At 42.6% G+C, this 18,443-nt stretch overlaps 1 protein-coding gene across 1 annotated transcript; it reads right to left on the reverse strand.

The window, feature by feature from the left end:
- Positions 1 to 651: 651 nt before the first annotated feature.
- On the reverse strand, positions 652 to 14,189 carry LOC115167134 (tryptophan 5-hydroxylase 1). Its single transcript, XM_029721243.1, has 11 exons — positions 14,010 to 14,189; positions 10,963 to 11,118; positions 10,112 to 10,304; positions 9,633 to 9,733; positions 9,031 to 9,098; positions 8,583 to 8,779; positions 8,259 to 8,394; positions 2,477 to 2,603; positions 2,267 to 2,362; positions 2,027 to 2,160; positions 652 to 1,890 (listed from the first exon to the last, which is right to left on the reverse strand). Exons 1-11 carry the CDS (start codon positions 14,109 to 14,111, stop codon positions 1,716 to 1,718), a joined length of 1,485 nt encoding a protein of 494 aa, XP_029577103.1. The 5' UTR covers positions 14,112 to 14,189; the 3' UTR covers positions 652 to 1,715.
- Between the last annotated feature and the right edge of the window lie 4,254 nt (positions 14,190 to 18,443).

Consider the following 18,443-nt stretch of genomic DNA (forward strand, 5'->3'; position numbering starts at 1 on the left):
TTCGTTTGTGCAAACCCACAGTTTCATCAACTGTCCAGGTGGCTCATCTCAAACCATCCCACAGGTGAAGAGGCCGTAATTAGAGGTCCTGGGCTGGCATGGTTACACGTGGTCTGCGGTTGTGAGGCCAGTTGGACTTATTGCCAAATTCTCTAAAACAATGTTGGTGGCTGCTTAGGTAGAGAAATTAACGTTCAATTCTCTGGCAACAGCTCTGGTGTACATTCCTGCAGTCAGCATGCCAATTGCACACTCCCTCAAAACTTGAGACATCTGTGGCATTGTGTTGTGTGACAAAATGGCACATTTTAGAGTGGCCTTTTATTGTCCCCAGCACATGGTGCCCCTGTTTAATGACCATGCTGTTTAATCAACTTCTTGATATGCCACACCAGTCAGGTGGATGGATTAACTTGGCAAATGAAAAAATGCTCACTGAAAGGGATGTAAACAAATTTGTGCACAAAAGTTTTGAGAAATAAACGTGTGCATGGAATATTTATGGGATATTTTATTTCAGCTCATGAAACATGTTGCTTTTATATATATCCTCCTGGATGTGGCTCGTTTTTTATGTGTTCGCTAAGGAAATTTGAATTATAATGATGAGTAATTATTAGCAATCATAGCACATAGTATAACACAGTGTGTGAACATGGAGTACATTTAATGAGAGAAAAACAGAACAAAGAAACTACTGTAAATATTTCCCCATAGCTAGAAGCCCAGAATGCAGACAACCACTTCTCAATGTAAGGATTGGTTTACCAGGGATCTTTTTACACAAATTAAAGATTTTCAATAGAAGTACATTCATGTCATCTTCCAAACACTAATACATGCACATAAATTCCTTCCTTGAACATCTTATGTGAAATAGACAACTGGAGGTCAACAGTAGTAGCAGCAGAAGGTCGATAAGGTACACATACACACACACACACACACACACACACACACACACACACACACACACACACACACACACACACACACACACACACACAATCATATAATACTACCACATCACTATGCTTTGTGCAATGTGATAATACATGTATAGACTGTCACTCACTATACACAAAAGCATGTAACTTTACATCCACACGAGCACATTCACAAATGTATTGAAACGGTTTATGCCAAACGAGTACAATACAATATCTATAAGACTCCTGTTGCATTAAGATAGGACTTTCAATAGAAAAGAAATACTGCATATAAAAAACAAGAGAATATTAGTCATTATAAGCAAGAGCCAAGGAAAGGTCAGTTTCGGTCACATTCTAATCATCCTTGTCAATATTATTATTCACATGACAAACCCAAAAATGTATTGAATTTTAAAGTAAACTACTGGTTAATAATTTAATAAAGTTAATATAACATTTGAATTTTAAGAGTTATCATTTATTTTGTAGGTAAAAGGCTGTTTGGGGATATCAGTGAGTAGGATTAAAGCAGTGAGCTGCTCGGTAAGGATCAGGTGGTAGACAACTACAGACAGCAGTACAGGACTGTGTCAGGTATATGGTTGCAACATTTCTGAAAATTCCCAGGTTTTCCAAAAATCCTGGTTGGAGGATATCATATTTCTTGCTTATTTCCTCCTGATTCTGTGAATCCTCCAACCAGGATTTCTGGACTACCTGGAAATGTTGGGAAAGTTACCAGCATTTTGCAACCCTTGCAAGTATGAGGGCCAGGCAGGCTGGTCAGACAGCGTAGTGTTTGTTAAGGCGCTGTAGGGCGTCGGCCACGATGTCCAGTTCATGTCTCAGATCCTCCACCATGCTGTTGATACTGGATGTGTCCTTCAGCACGTCCACACTGTGGGTGTAGGGGTTGTACCTCACAGTAAACGGACGCTTGATGGTCTTGGCAAACTCCCTGTGTGCATAAAAACAGATGATGACAAAAACATATCTAAGCCCAGGTTTGGAAAGGTGAAAGAATAGTTTATTAGCCCACTAACAGTTTATTTGCCCACAGAACAGCCAAGAAAGTAATGTCACAATTGACCTACCTCATCTTGACTTTGGCCTCTTCAAAGCTCTCTGACACAAAGTAGACATCTTGGAATGTAGTGATAATGCACTCCTGCTTGCAGGTGACCTTGGGGTCAAAGGGCATGATCTTTGCATTGTCAGAGAGTGCATGCTGTATGAGGGAAAATAAGTATTTTAGGATTTTTCCTTTGCATCAGATGGTGTTTTTACGCTGGAAATGGTGTTTGAAAATTAATATTAATATGAAATACTTTTACCTTCAGCTCACTGATAGAGGAGAGTAGTCCTGCGCCGTAGGCTCTCATCTTTCCCTCCTGTTTACACAGGCCAAACTCTACTGTGAAAAAGTAACACTGCAAAACAAAAACACAAAAAGCCAACAACGTTTGAATATATCAGTTAGACAAGAAAAACGGTTAAATTCAAGCATAGTGTTTGGATATTGTTATAATGGAAACAGCACTTACGGTGGCCAGCGTCTGGACAGACTCATCTGAGGCCCCCAGAGAAGCCAGACCTATCTCCTGGGAGAACTGGGCAAAACTAGGCTCCGCCAGCAGAGGGACATGACCCAACAGCTCATGACACGTGTCTCTGTAATTCACACATAAACACACACATACATACAGTATGTGGATTATTAAGCTAATGGGTGAACATGTGCAAATTTATGACAGTGTAACCAAGTGTTCTTCCATTAGATTTTTGAAACAATCAACCCCCCTATCCACATCGACGGGACAGTACCGGAGAAGGTGGAAAGTTTTAAGTTCCTACACATCACTGATAATCTGAAATGATCTACCCACACAGACAGTGTGGTGAAGAAGGCGCAACAGCGCCTCTTCAACCTCAGGAGGCTAAGAAATGTGGCTTGTCACCTAATACCCTCAAAAACTTTTTCAGATGCACAATTGAGAGCATTCTGTCGGGCTGTATCACTGCCTGGTACAGCAACTGCTCTGCCCACAACCGCAGGGCTCTCCAGAGGCTGGTGCGGTCTGCACAACGCATCACCAGGGGCAAACTACCTGCCCTCCAGGACACCTACAGCACCCAATGTCACAGGAAGGCTAAAAAGATCATCAAGGACAACAACCACCCAAGCCACTGCCTGTTCACCCTGCTACCATCCAGAAGGTGAGGTCAGTACAGGTGCATCAAAGCTGGGACCGAGAGACTGAAAAACAGCTTCTATCTCAAGGCCATCAGACTGTTAAACAGCAATCACTAGCACAGAGAGGCTGCTGCCCACATAGACTTGAAATCATTGGCCACTTTAATAAATGGAACACTAATCACTTTAATAATACCATTTGAATAATGTTTACATATCTTGCATTACTCATCTCATATGTACAGATGAAGTCGGAAGTTTACATGCACCTTAGCCAAATACATTTAAACTCAGTTTTTCACAATTCCTGACATTTAATCCGAGTAAAAATTCCCTGTCTTAGGTCAGTTAGGATCACCGCTTTATTTTAAGAATGTGAAATGTCAGAATAATAGTAGAGAGAATGATTTATTTCAGCTCGTATTTCTTTCATCACATTCCCAGTGGGTCAGAAGTTTACATACACTCAATTAGTATTTAAATAGCATTGCCTTTAAATTGTTTAACTTGGATCAAACTTTTTGGGTAGCCTTCCACAAGCTTCCCACAATAAATTGGGTGAATTTTGGCCCGTTCCTCTTGACAGAGCTGGTGTAACTGAGTCAGGTTTGTAGGCCTCCTTGCTCGCACACGCTTTTTCAGTTCGGCCCACAAATGTTCTATATGATTGAGGTCAGGGCTTTGTGATGGCCACTCCAATACCTTGACTTTGTTGTCCTTAAGACATTTTGCCACAAGTTTGGAAGTATGCTTGGGGTCAATGCTTCAATATATCCACATAATTGTGTTCCTCATGATGCCATCTATTTTGTGAAGTGCACCAGTCCCTCCTGCATCAAAGCACCCTCACAACATGATGCTGTTCTTCCACTAATCTCATTGCAACTCCCCTCCAAGTCTCCGACCACTACCTTGTATCCTTTTCCCTCTCGCTCTCATCCAACACTTCTCACTCTGCCCCTACTCGGATGGTATTGCGCCGTCCCAACCTTCGCTCTCTCTCTCCCGCTACTCTCTCCTCTTCCATCCTATCATCTCTTCCCTCTGCTCAAACCTTCTCCAACCTATCTCCTGATTCTGCCTCCTCAACCCTCCTCTCCTCCCTTTCTGCATCCTTTGACTCGGTCCTCCCCTCCTGCTCCGTGGCTCGACGACTCATTGCGAGCTCACAGAACAGGGCTCCGGGCAGCCGAGCGGAAATGGAGGAAAACTCGCCTCCCTGCGGACCTGGCATCCTTTCACTCCCTCCTCTCTACATTTTCCTCTTCTGTCTCTGCTGCTAAAGCCACTTTCTACCACTCTAAATTCCAAGCATCTGCCTCTAACCCTAGGAAGCTCTTTGCCACCTTCTCCTCCCTCCTGAATCCTCCTCCCCCTCCCCCCCCTCCTCCCTCTCTGCGGATGACTTCGTCAACCATTTTGAAAAGAAGGTTGACGACATCCGATCCTCGTTTGCTAAGTCAAACGACACCGCTGGTCCTGCTCACACTGCCCTACCCTGTGCTTTGACCTCTCTCTCCCCTCTCTCTCCAGATGAAATCTCGCGTCTTGTGACGGCCGGCCGCCCAACAACCTGCCCGCTTGACCCTATCCCCTCCTCTCTTCTCCAGACCATTTCCGGAGACCTTCTCCCTTACCTCACCTCGCTCATCAACTCATCCTTGACCGCTGGCTACGTCCCTTCCGTCTTCAAGAGAGCGAGAGTTGCACCCCTTCTGAAAAAACCTACACTCGATCCCTCCGATGTCAACAACTACAGACCAGTATCCCTTCTTTCTTTTCTCTCCAAAACTCTTGAACGTGCCGTCCTTGGCCAGCTCTCCTGCTATCTCTCTCAGAATGACCTTCTTGATCCTAATCAGTCAGGTTTCAAGACTGGGCATTCAACCGAGACTGCTCTTCTCTGTGTCACGGAGGCTCTCCGCACTGCTAAAGCTAACTCTCTCTCCTCTGCTCTCATCCTTCTAGACCTATCTGCTGCCTTTGATACTGTGAACCATCAGATCCTCCTCTCCACCCTCTCCGAGCTGGGCATCTCCGGCGCGGCCCACGCTTGGATTGCGTCCTACCTGACAGGTCGCTCCTACCAGGTGGCGTGGCGAGAATCTGTCTCCGCACCACGTGCTCTCACCACTGGTGTCCCCCAGGGCTCTGTTCTAGGCCCTCTCCTATTCTCGCTTTACACCAAGTCACTTGGCTCTGTCATATCCTCACATGGTCTCTCCTATCATTGCTATGCAGACGACACACAATTAATCTTCTCCTTTCCCCCTTCTGATAACCAGGTGGCGAATCGCATCTCTGCATGTCTGGCAGACATATCAGTGTGGATGACGGATCACCACCTCAAGCTGAACCTCGGCAAGACGGAGCTGCTCTTCCTCCCGGGGAAGGACTGCCCGTTCCATGATCTCGCCATCACGGTTGACAACTCCCTTGTGTCCTCCTCCCAGAGTGCTAAGAACCTTGGCGTGACCCTGGACAACACCCTGTCGTTCTCCACTAACATCAAGGCGGTGACCTGATCCTGTAGGTTCATGCTCTACAACATTCGCAGAGTACGACCCTGCCTCACACAGGAAGCGGCGCAGGTCCTAATCCAGGCACTTGTCATCTGTCTGGATTACTGCAACTCGCTGTTGGCTGGGCTCCCTGCCTGTGCCATTAAACCCCTACAACTCATCCAGAACGCCGCAGCCCGTCTGGTGTTCAACATTCCCAAGTTCTCTCACGTCACCCCGCTCCTCCGCTCCCTCCACTGGCTTCAAATCAAATCAAAATCAAATCAAATTTATTTATATAGCCCTTCGTACATCAGCTGAAATCTCAAAGTGCTGTACAGAAACCCAGCCTAAAACCCCAAACAGCAAGCAATGCATGTGAAAGAAGCACGGTGGCTGGGAAAAACTCCCTAGGAAAAACTCCTGAGAAAGGCCAAAAACCTAGGAAGAAACCTAGAGAGGAACCAGGCTATGAGGGGTGGCCAGTCCTCTTCTGGCTGTGCCGGGTGGATATTATAACAGAACATGGTCAAGATGTTAAAATGTTCGTAAATGACCAGCATGGTCAAATAATAATAATCATAGTGCATAGAGCTTCCAGTTGAAGCTCGCATCCGCTACAAGACCATGGTGCTTGCCTACGGAGCTGTGAGGGGAACGGCACCTCCGTACCTTCAGGCTCTGATCAGGCCCTACACCCAAACAAGGGCACTGCGTTCATCCACCTCTGGCCTGCTCGCCTCCCTACCTCTGAGGAAGCACAGTTCCCGCTCAGCCCAGTCAAAACTGTTCGCTGCTCTGGCACCCCAATGGTGGAACAAGCTCCCTCACGACGCCAGGACAGCGGAGTCAATCACCACCTTCCGGAGACACCTGAAACCCCACCTCTTTAAGGAATACCTGGGATAGGATAAAGTAATCCTTCTAACCCCCCCTTAATAGATCTAGATGCACTATTGTAAAGTGGTTGTTCCACTGGATATCATAAGGTGAATGCACCAATTTGTAAGTCGCTCTGGATAAGAGCGTCTGCTAAATGACTTAAATGTAATGTAAATGTAATGATGCTGCCACCCCCGGTGCGTCACAGTTGGGATGGTGTTCTTCAGCTTGCAAGCCTACACCTTTTTCCTCCAAACATAACGATGGTCATTATGTCCAAACAGTTCTATTTTTGTTTCATCAGACCAGACGACATTTCTCCAAAAAGTACGATCTTTGTCCACATGTGCAGTTGCAAACCGTAGTCTGGCTTTTTTATGGCGGTTTTGGAGCAGTGGCTTCTTCCTTGCTGAGCGGCCTTTCAGTTTATGTCGATATAGGACTCGTTTTACTGTGGATATAGATACTTTTGTACCTGTTTCCTCCAGCATCTTCACAAGGTCCTTTGCTGTTGTTGTGGGATTGATTTGCACTTCTCGCACCAAAGTACGTTCATCTCTAGGAGACAGAACGTGTCTCCTTCCTGAGCGGTATGACGGCTGCGTTGTCCCATGGTGTTTATACTTGCGTACTATTGTTTGTACAGATGAACGTGGTACCTTCAGGCATTTGGAAATTGCTCCCAAGGATGAACCAGACTTGTGGAGTTTTACTATTATTTTTCTGAGGTCTTGGCTGATTTCTTTTGATTTTCCCATGATGCCAAGCAAAGAGGCACTGAGATTGAAGGTAGGCCTTGAAATACATCCACACAGGTACACCTCCAATTGACTCAAATTATGTCAATTAGCCTATCAAAAGCTTCTAAAGCCATGACATAATTTTCTGGAATTTTCCAAGCTGTTTAAAGGCACAGTCAACTTAGTGTATGTAAACTTCTGACCCACTGGAATTGTGATACAGTGAATTATAAGTGAAATAATCTGTCTGTAAACAATTGTTGGAAAAATGACTTGTGTCATGCATAAAGTAGATGTCTTAACCGACTTGCCAAAACTATAGTTTGTTAACAAGAAATTTGGTGGAGTGGTTGAAAAACGAGTTTTGATGACTCCAACCTAAGTGTATGTAAACTTCCGACTTCAACTGTAGAAACTGTATTCTATACTATCTATTGCGTCTTAGCCTATGTCACTCTGCCATTGCTCATCCACATATTTATATATTCTTATTCCATTCCATTCCTTATTCCATTAGGTATTTGTTATGGAATTGTTAGATATTACTTGTTAGATATTGCTGCGCTGCCGGAACTAGAAACACAAGCATTTCGCTACACACACAATAACATCTGCTAACCATGTGTATGTGACCAATAAAGTTGGATTTCATTTGATTTGAATGATTATGTATGCAGAAGCACCTTTGAGTACCTATCTCATGCTGGACTGTAGCTGTGGAAAATGCCCTTTTGAGTTGCAATCAGCCGGAAGAGTTAAGTGTGCTTAGGGGTGTGACAGGCCAGGCTTGTTCAATCAAATACAGGCTCTTTGTATGGAATGATACTCACTGTTCCTTTACGATGATTTTCGGTACGGTGACGCACTGCTATGTTTACAGTATGTGACTATGAACATCACACTGATATACTCAACATCAGATGGATTTATGTTCAACAATGATAGTGAATTAACATTTGCCAAGACTAACTTCTCCTTATTAATGTAACATGTGTCAAGGGGTACTTACGGCTCAGGGGTGTAGAGAGGGTCAGAGCTGTGGCGAACATACTGAGTGCAGTGGAAAACCCGGAAAGCCAAACCTGCCAGAAAGTCTCGTGGGGAGAGGTAACCTGCCACGGGCCGAATGATAAAGCCTGTGCGTTCTGATGAAACACACACATACGTATTTACTCATGTAAAAGGCCACGACACATTCAGCAACATCTAATTTGATACCCCTAAATCCACACTTTTCATTTTACAATAGCCTTCATTATGCTGATAAACCTGAGCATCAGACTGAATGAGACTGTGTGGTGTCATGCACAGAGGCAGACTCTGCCTGTCTCACCTCTGAGGAAGTGTGACACATCTTCCAGCTGGGGGATGTTGTCCTCCCTGTAGTCACAGTGCTTGGAGAGCAGTGGCAGGTTCTTCAGGTACTCCCGGCAAGCATGGGTTGGATACAGCTTATTGAGCTCCCGATAGACCACACCCCAGGTCTTCACCTCCTCCTCTGTGAACTCGATATGTGGAATTGGATTCCCACTAAAAGAGAGGGAGAAAGAGAGAAACAGAAAGATAATGAAAGAGAGTAGCACTACAATGACACTGTAGGCCGTCATTGTAAATAAGAATTTGCTCTTAACTGACTTGCCTAGTTAAATAAAGGTGACTTTTTTTAAATACAGTATAAATGTCTAACTATACCTGTGTGCATTAGGACATTAAAGTATTAAATACACATAGCATCATAGCTTTCCAAATCAGATCTCACAAAGCATGATAATATGTCCTACTGTTTGTAGCTCATGGCAAGATCAGCAAAGTGTTTCCTTCTTTTGCGGTAGACGTTGTCCTTGAAGCCCTTCAGACAGAAAAGATAAGTAATTGAGGTGTGACAGCAAGTCATGCACTGACTTACTGAGTGGCTACTCTGTAAGTGTGCCGCTTATCACAATAGAAGTATTAGTCTAATCCTCCATCTGCCACTCTAATACAGTCAGTGTAGTTCTAACTGGCTTTGATAGTTGTACCATTGTCACAGGTTTGCCTCCTGTTTCAGTAGGTCAGTGAGAGTCTGAGACATAGAGATCCTATATTATGAATTATTGGATATCTTGTGGCCTATGGTGGTCTAGTGGTCTAAGCCGCTGACCCTGGCACACATGTATACCAGAGTCAGCATGGATTCAAATCAGGCCCACTGCCCTTTGACTCCCCCTGTCTTTCCAACACTATTCTATCTCTTCAATAAAAGCTCAAAAATTACAAAAGGAGTGTGACTGCCACACTCATTACATTTTTTTATTTAAAAATAATTATAGGATATCTATGGTCAGATAGGCTTGCAACTAGAATGTAAAGTCATTGACCAGAGCATATTAGAAGGTATGCCTACTGGGTGATCAGCATCCAGGTCTAAGCCATACATCAAGACACGGTTAGCACACATGTCCAGGTCCGAGATTGTCTTTGGGAACCAGGGAATATCTTCAGTGTCTGAAACAAAAGAAACATGGGATGATCTGGGATGGCCTCTACACTAGATTTTAGTCATGTCTGGGGCTATCCGGGATCCTTGGGACATCCTTACCCCACTGAAGTTTACATTTAAAATGATTAAAGTAAGGGTTAGGGTTATGGACAGGTAAGGGATATGGTTATGGTTCAGTTAAGGTTAGGGGTTAAGGTTAGGGTGTGGGGTAGGGATGTCCCAAGGATTCCGGATAGCACTGACCCTTTAGTAACCTTGTACAACAATCCGGAAGTCTCTCTTTCGCTACACGCAGAGGTAATTAGTCTGGTAATAGGTAATAAGCCTACGTGGCTAGACTTTAGGGACTCTGAAATAATTTCAAAAGTAGCATCTAGGCCTACCTTCTTCAGGCAGGCTGGAATTGTCAGGTTGGTCATGGTCCATATCAACTACGTTGGCGGCGTGCTTTCGTAGCAGGTCAGTGAGCTCCTTGAGTTGCTCGTGGCTGCTGTCACAGTCAACAAAGATCTCAAACTCTGAGCCGCGCCGCCTCGATTTTCGGGACTCGATGTGAACAAGGTTGACGTGGTTCTCCTGGTGATGATGATAATAACAAGACATTTAAAGTTATGTCATGTATCTTGATGTGCATGATAATGTCTCTACCAGTGTTGGGGAAGCTAATCTGAAAAGATTGTTTACAAAGCTACCAATTACTTCACACTGGAAGAAGTTAAGCTACACTAAAGCTACCCTTAAGAAAATATAGTTTAATTAACTAAAGTTACTTAGAAAAATGTGTTAACTACATTCAAACGACTTTATAAATTATCATATCTAAATCTGAAATGTCATAGACTACAAGTTGCATGAACAGATCACTTTGGAGTCAGATGTTAACAGAATGTGTAATTTAGCCTATTAAACACAAAAACTATGTTTCAAGTGAGAATTAGGCAAGTCCAATGCTGAAAAAGAAAGGAAATGATTGCCTACCTCACACATATTTTATTTTGCAACAAAAAAGTAGTCTGTAGTCCCATTACTTAGCTTCACCGATACATGCCCCCAAAAAAGTTATTAAGTAATGAAAACACTACCAAGATTTGAATTGAGTTCAACTTCCACCAAACTACTGCAAAATGTAGTTAAATTACTAGTTGAACTACATGTAGTTCACTACTTCCCAACACTGGTGTCTACCATCACCCGTTTGGTATGTGATAGCCTACTTTAAAATATTCAACCTTACTTGGAAAAGTTTAAGCGCCTTAACGAGCCCGCCAACTTCATTCTTGAGGGAAAAGGCGATGGCTGTGCGACCCTTTTCCAAAGAGCGACCATTCTCCCAAGATGAACTCTTGTTGTCCTTGTTCTCATCGATCTTGCTGAAGGTACACTTTTTCATCTGTTGGGAAAGCGAGGGAAAATATTAATGAAAAACAAACCTCGGAGCTGGCTAGGCCTATTTGTGGAAAGTAAGGATTTGGCAGTGTTTTGGGCTATGATACACCATTTATCAAGGCTGAACAGGAACTTAATTGTTTTGGAAAAGCACATCACCTCCGATGACAATTTGTTTGAAAGGGCAAGCTACGTTTTAGATGGACTGATAGGCCTACGGATTTGTTCAATATCCTGTGCGTAAGAGCCATATTTGAACAAGAGTTTGCTAGCCTCACAAAGAAAGGGCAACTAAATCAAACAATGTATTTACACAACCAAAGCTCACCAAAGTGTAAATTAACCCTCCTGCTGTGTTCCGGTCGAATTGGACCGATTTTCAAGTTTTCCCTCTGAAAAATGTAGTTCATTTAATCTGATTGTCATAAGGTTCCATGACTTCGTCCCCACAGCGCATCTGAACACACAAAATACATTTTGATAATTTTCCTGGCATTTTGGGTGTTTTGTTTAACTTTTGTACACCTGTGGCGTTCCCATTAGAAATGAATGGGTGAGACTACAATTAGTGTATAAAATGTAGTTCAGGCACATGCCCATTCATCAGATGGACACACTTCCTCTCCCAGACCACCACATGCATGTGTGTTTGAGCACACACACACACACACACACACACACACACACACACACACACACACACACACACACACACACACACACACACACACACACACACACACACACACACACACCTCACTCCCCTTCTTGGCTTCCGTGGCAACCCCCACGTGAATAGAATATTTCCCCCATGGCAACCACACTTGTTGGCATTCTCACAAACAATCGCAACATTGTTTCAATAATATCTAGAAATATAGATATAATATTCTCGCAGCTCTGGTATATCAAGCTTTTTTGAGGCCTTGCTCACAATTCATTCTGTGGCAGCACAATGGCCAAATGATATACTGTATGTGAGGCTCTTGATCATATCTTTGATCATGACACTGGTAAGGAGGAGAGAGGCCAGGAAATTGACAGTGAAGATACATTAGAGGAGAAAGTGTCAGAAGTTGAAGACAACACAGAATATGATCCAGACCAAGAGACACCCGATGTGGAACAATCCGGTGATGAGGAAGAGGGCCCTGCTGAGGTTGTTGTTACATTCCGGTCAAATAATGGGAATTTGTCCTGGTCTTCATCCCCACCTGAGAGGAGAGGTCGGCTGTCGGCTGAAAATGTTATCAGGATGACCCCAGGCCAACGAGATACGCCATATCCGGGTTGATGACATAAAATCTTGCCACTATTTAAAAATGTGAAATGGTTTCAAAACAAATGTCCTTGTTAAACTTTGACACAAAGTAGTCTGTGATAAATAGCACAATATGTTTATCTGAGTATTTGTTATAGTCAAAATTATCCATACATTATGTTTGTATTACTCAAAAACGAGTTTTATGAGCTCAGGTCTATGAGGCCTACATGCCATAAATAGCAAATAGAAGTTCAAACCTTGTAATGTTCACAAGAACTTAAGTTGATAAAAAAAATATCTAACACAACATTAGGTGATAATATATGTATTATTATGGATTTATAATAAGCTATAATGGGGCGGTCATTTTGGACCAGGAACACAGAATTAATTAACATGAAACGAAAACAACAGGAGGGTTAAGAGTAAACAATCACAGTATTCACTGCAGCTGAATGCAAACTGAATACTCCACCTAATCAGGCTACTTCGAGATTTCAGCACTGGACAGCGACTACACTTGGCTGCGCGCAAAAGGAACTTTAAAACTGTGACAGCAAATAAAGTATAGGGACAAAATAATAAGATCATAATTTAGACTGATATTGTTAGGCCTAAATATTTACCACACTTAATTAGCCTATAGATTGGAAGCGTTAAACTGTCGAATTTTTTTCCGGTAGGCAAAATGTATTTTGGCAATGCTGAGTTGTGTCTGTCTCATTGTAAAGAGATCTGCAGCAGTAATCGCATTTGGTGACGAATGATAGCGCTCTCCAATCCAAATCCAACTCGGGATTATAGATGGCTACTTTCAGCGCAGAAATAAATCCATCAAGGGAACATATCCTGGACGTATGTTCTCTTATCATCTTTAGGTGTTCAAATTGTTGATTTTGTCGGTTTCATTTCAGTTGATGCCAAATGTCTTTTGGGGCCAGTCTATGTCAATCATCAGAATATTAGAAATATTTTTGGAATAGGCTAATTCATCTAAATTCAATGTACATTTACTGACAGGAAATACAATTAAAATCAACATGTTGTACACAAACGTGCACATTCTTATCAATTACGTGCGTGGTTTTAGTTTATATCTCAATAATATGCCTAAATCAAGATGCAGTGGCTCGTTGTGAACACAGACAAATAACTTATTTAATCTAGTCTGATGTCTGCGTAGATCTGCGGCGTAAGCGTTCTGAAAAGTTATGACTGCGTGCTCCTTTATTTCACTTTACTATAATGTTTCTTGCAATGACCTCCTTATTGTATGACGTAGGCTACGCATCTCATTTGTCTCCAGATTTATGTGGTTTATGGCAGACATAAGAGAGCTAGCTAAACCTAACCAGAGGGGAGGGGAAAACTCTGATATGCACAGAAAATAAATTAACTAATGAAGTGGAGGGTAAGATTACAGATTGGCGCAACAAAAGTAAATCCTTTATGTGTGATAATTGAAGTCAAAAGTAAAATGCTTCATGTTTGATTATTCAAGCCTTTGCCAAAAGCTTATCAAATCAAAGACAATTCAACGTAAAATGACTGTTCATTTGTATTGTTCCATGAAAAATACTTTCGTTTAGTTTAGCCAGTTATTATTTAATTACAATATAAATTTAACTTACCTCATTATTCAGTTGCTTTTCCTCGTAACAAGTATGCAATGAAGAACTCATAGAGTCGAAAGACCTTCCTCTGCGCGGCCCGTCAATCTTGTTTGAATACATGTCAAAGTCCTTTGATTGATATGTTTGAGTGAGAATAAGTAAGGCAGTCCACTGCTGCTGTAACTGCTATGATATACCTATGAGTCTCTCACTCAAAGCACAAGGCGCCTCAGTATTTATGAACACTGAGTGGAAGGAGGGGTAGGGATGGGGTGGGGGGGAGGAGTATCACAACTATATGCCTAAATGTAACATGGTAATGGTTATACAAGTAATCTCACATTAATGTCACACACTGATGGTTACAAAATATTCACTTTCATGAAGGGAATCAGAAGCCTATAATAATGAGGCACTGTTGGTGTAGTTGTGATTGCTTGCTTGCTAATTGACACGAGGGAAATGTAAGCCTATCATACAGCCTACACCAACAGCAAAGCATCCCAGGTCTAACGGTTTTCATATCGATGTCATATCATTTACTGTACATAAACTACATTTTTTAACAACACAATCCCAACTACTCACCCCTATAAAAATTTCAGCACCACAGCGTAATGGACAGTTTCCCCCATCTGGACGGTTCTGCGGCTTCCAAAATAAGAGATCTATCTATACCGTACACACAAAACGTGACCTGCTGTAGACCTTGATATTTACACATTTGTGGTTAGAGAACGTTTTGAAAGACACCTGCTGAGTAAAGGCCACAGGAAATACCAAACCTGAATGTAACTAAGAGTATATTAAATAGTGGTGACAGATAGTCCTGCCCCGCTTCCCATCGCAGTCTAGGCCTATACAGTCCCTTCGGAAAGTATTCAGACCTCTTGACTTTTTACACATTTTGTTACTTTACAGTCTAATTCTAAAATTGATTCAAATGTTTTTTTAAATCCTTGGCAATCTACACACAAGACCCCATAATTACAAAGTGAAAACAGGTTTTTAGAAATTGTTGCACATTCATATATATAATTTTTTTATTTGCATAAGTATTCAGACCCTTTGCTATGAGACTTGAAATTGAACTCAGCTGCATCCTGTTTCCATTGATTGTCTTGAGATCTTTCTACAACTTGATTGGAATCCACTTGTGGTAAATTCAATTGATTGGACATGATTTGGAAAGGCACACACTTGTCTATATAAGGTGCCACAATTGACAGTGCATGTCAGAGCAAAAACCAAGCCATAAGGTCGAAGGAATTTTCTGTAGAGCTCTGAGACAGGATTGTGTTGACGCACAGTTCTGGGGAAGCGTACCAAAAAATGTCTGCAGCATTGAAGGTCCCCAAGAACACAGTGGCCTACATCTTTCTGAAATGGAAGAAGTTTGTAACCATCAAGACTCTTCCTAGAGTAGGCTAAACTGAGCAATCGGGGGAGAAGGGCCTTGGTCAGCGAGGTGACCAAGAACCCGATGGTCACTATGACAGAGCACTAGAGTTCTTCTGTGGAAATGAGAGAACCTTCCAGAAAGACAACCATCTCTGCAGCACTCCACCAATCAGGCCTTTATGGTAGAGTGGCCAGACAGAAACCACTCCTCAGTAAAAGACTCTTGACAGCCCGCTTGGAGTTTGCTAAAACCATGAGAAACAAAATTCTCTGGTCTGATGAAACCAAGATTGAACTCTTTGGCCTGAATGCCAAGCGTCACGTCTGGAGGAATCCTAGCACCATCCCTATGGTGAAGCATGGTGGTGGCAGCATCATATTGTTGTGATGTTTTTTAGCAGCAAGGACTGGGAGACTAGTCAAGATCAAGGAAAAGATGAATGAAGCAAAGTACAGAGAGATCCTTGATGAAAACCTGCTCCAGAGCGCCCAGGACCTCAGATTGGGGTGAAAGCTCACCTTCCAACAGGACAATGACCCTAATCACACAGCGAAGACAACGCAGGAGTGGCTTCGAGACAAGTCTCTGAATGTCCTTGAGTGTCCCAGCCAGAGCTCGGACTTGAACCCGATCGAACATCTCTGGAAAGACCTGAAGATAGCTGTGCAGCAACACTCCCCATCCAACCTGACAGAGCTTGAAAGGATCTGCAGAGAGAAATGGAAGAAAATCCCAAAATACAGGTGTGCCAAGCTTGTAGCGCTATACCCAAGAAGACCCGAGGCTGTAACCGCTGTCAAAGGTGTTTCAACAAAGTACTGAGTGAAGGGTCTGAATACTTATGTAAACATGATATTTCTGTTTTTATATTTAATATATATTTTTCTTCTTCTAAAAACCTGTTTTTGGATTGTCATTATGGGGTACTGTGTGTAGATTAATGAGGGAAAAAAACAATTGAATCAATTTTAGAATATGGCTGTAACGTAACAAAATGTGGAAAAATTCAAGGGGTCCGAATGCACTGTACTTCCTGAAAAACTCCAGGACCCAGTTGCACATGTTTGGCTACTGTATGACAAACCCGAGGGAGCGGGGGCGTTATGTTCCTAAGGGAGCTTGGTACAACATCATAAACGTGTTAATGAACAGTGGTCGTATTATAATAATGATGTGGATGTTATGAGCAATTCTTGTGTTTACAAGCTCACACCGTTAGTAATTGTATTAAAAGTGCAAATAATGATGGTTTCCTTTAGGAAAATAAATGCAACACATGACTAATCTTTTATTCAGACATTCTCACGCAACCGTTCCTGCTTTATTGGTCTTTGTCTCCACCTCCACTCCTCGGTCACTAGACTGAGAGACTGACGTAGGCTAGCCATGTCTGCCGGTAAACAAGACTGACCACGCGCTGCTTTGTGCGTCTCAAATACCCATCTAATTAGACCATGTGCAAAGAGGCTACTCAGTGCCCCAATTCACTTCTACCTCCAACTGAATTGGAAAAGAGACAGTTTTAGATTAGTGGAATTAGTGGAAAATAGTTAAATACTGGTTGTGTGAAGTGTTCTGTGCAATGAAGCCTGTATACAGTTATAGGCTACACACTATTTGGGTGGATATGTGTGTGTGTGTGTTACATGAGAGGTCTATGACCTCTATGAGTGAGGGGATACAGAGACCTGAGGAACAGGCAGGGGGGTTATCTAGGAATGAGGATATGGTTTCGTGTGTAGCCTTATTAGTATAGATAGTCTGAGGGGATGGATATGGTTTGACCTCTCTTCAGTTTGTGGTGGGAAAAGTGCAGTAAGGAGGCCAGGAATCCAGTAATATCCCAGAAATTATTCTAGTTATAGGAAATATTTTTGTGAAGCCTACTATTGTATACTGTTTAGCTGATTAGGTTCTCACATAAGACAAACTCACTTGCACTTTTTTTTATTAGCAAATAAATATAATAAAACAATTTGACAATTTCACCTTTTGCCAATAGGTTTATCATTAAGCAGCCTGACATATTTGACATATATTTTGTAATGTACAGAGCACACATTTTTCTGTCAATTATCCTTAGGAAACAGCAGCCACATTCACATTCACAACATCACATCCTGTCTGTGGGAAACTCAATATGAGACCTGGCCCATTCAAATATACGTACTCACAATTCAGAGTCAGATCCATCACTATGATGTCTAATGTAATTATGGAGCTCAGTCCCTCTACACTCCAGCTAATAGAACTATGAAGCCTTGTGTGTTATCATGTTCTCTAAAGTAGCCATGGAGCCTGGACCATCTTCATACAGTCTAATGATCAGTATCCGGTATAATGCAAGACAGCATATTCATCATTATCCCCTCATTCAAGTTCATTTACGCTCGTATTGGTTTGCATCAGGTTTCATTTTGTCTTTCAATTGCATGGACCATTGTCTGGACTGGATAGATTACGGCAAGTTGAATTTGGTTCAACATTTTGGTCTATCAGAATATAAAGCCCACTGAAATAAGGGCCTATTTTGACTCCTTTATTGGCAATGCAATGATAGGTCAGTGTAACAGTGTAGGTTCCGTCCCTCTCTTCGCCCCAACCTGGGCTCGAACCAGGGACCCTTGCACACATCAACAACTGACACCCCACGAAGCAACGTTACCCATCGCGCCACAAAAGCCGCGGCCCTTGCAACGCAAGGGGAAACCCTACTTCAAGTCTCAGAGCGAGTGACGTCACCGATTGAAATGCTATTAGCGCGCACCACCGCTAACTAACCAGCCATTTCACATCGGTTACATCAGGGTGCGATCAGATTTAATCGTTGACGTCTTTGTGTGGACAACAGACACCCTTGTGATGATGAATGCATGGTGACATTATGAGTTGACATTGAGAAGACCCAGATTTCAGATAACTGTGATGTCCTGGTTTAGCACCTTGAAGGGATGAGCCTTTTGAGATGCATTGAGATTGGAGAGCAGGATTATTGCACAGCATGAGATTTACTTAATCTGTGTCTCCCTCATCTCTTCCACATCGGCAAC

This window comes from Salmo trutta, chromosome 29 (assembly GCF_901001165.1).
Source record: "Salmo trutta chromosome 29, fSalTru1.1, whole genome shotgun sequence".
Taxonomy (NCBI): Eukaryota; Metazoa; Chordata; class Actinopteri; order Salmoniformes; family Salmonidae; genus Salmo; species Salmo trutta.

Bases quoted from the DNA above. Each gene is read 5' to 3' on its own strand.
- LOC115167134 (XM_029721243.1), bottom strand. From the start codon at position 14,111: ATGTATTCAAACAAGATTGACGGGCCGCGCAGAGGAAGGTCTTTCGAC. The intron at 10,305-10,962 runs GTAAGGTTGAAT...CATCATCACCAG, and splicing joins AGGCGCTTAAACTTTTCCAA to GAGAACCACGTCAACCTTGT. The intron at 8,780-9,030 runs GTAGGACATATT...CCTCTCTTTTAG, and splicing joins CTTGCCATGAGCTACAAACA to TGGGAATCCAATTCCACATA.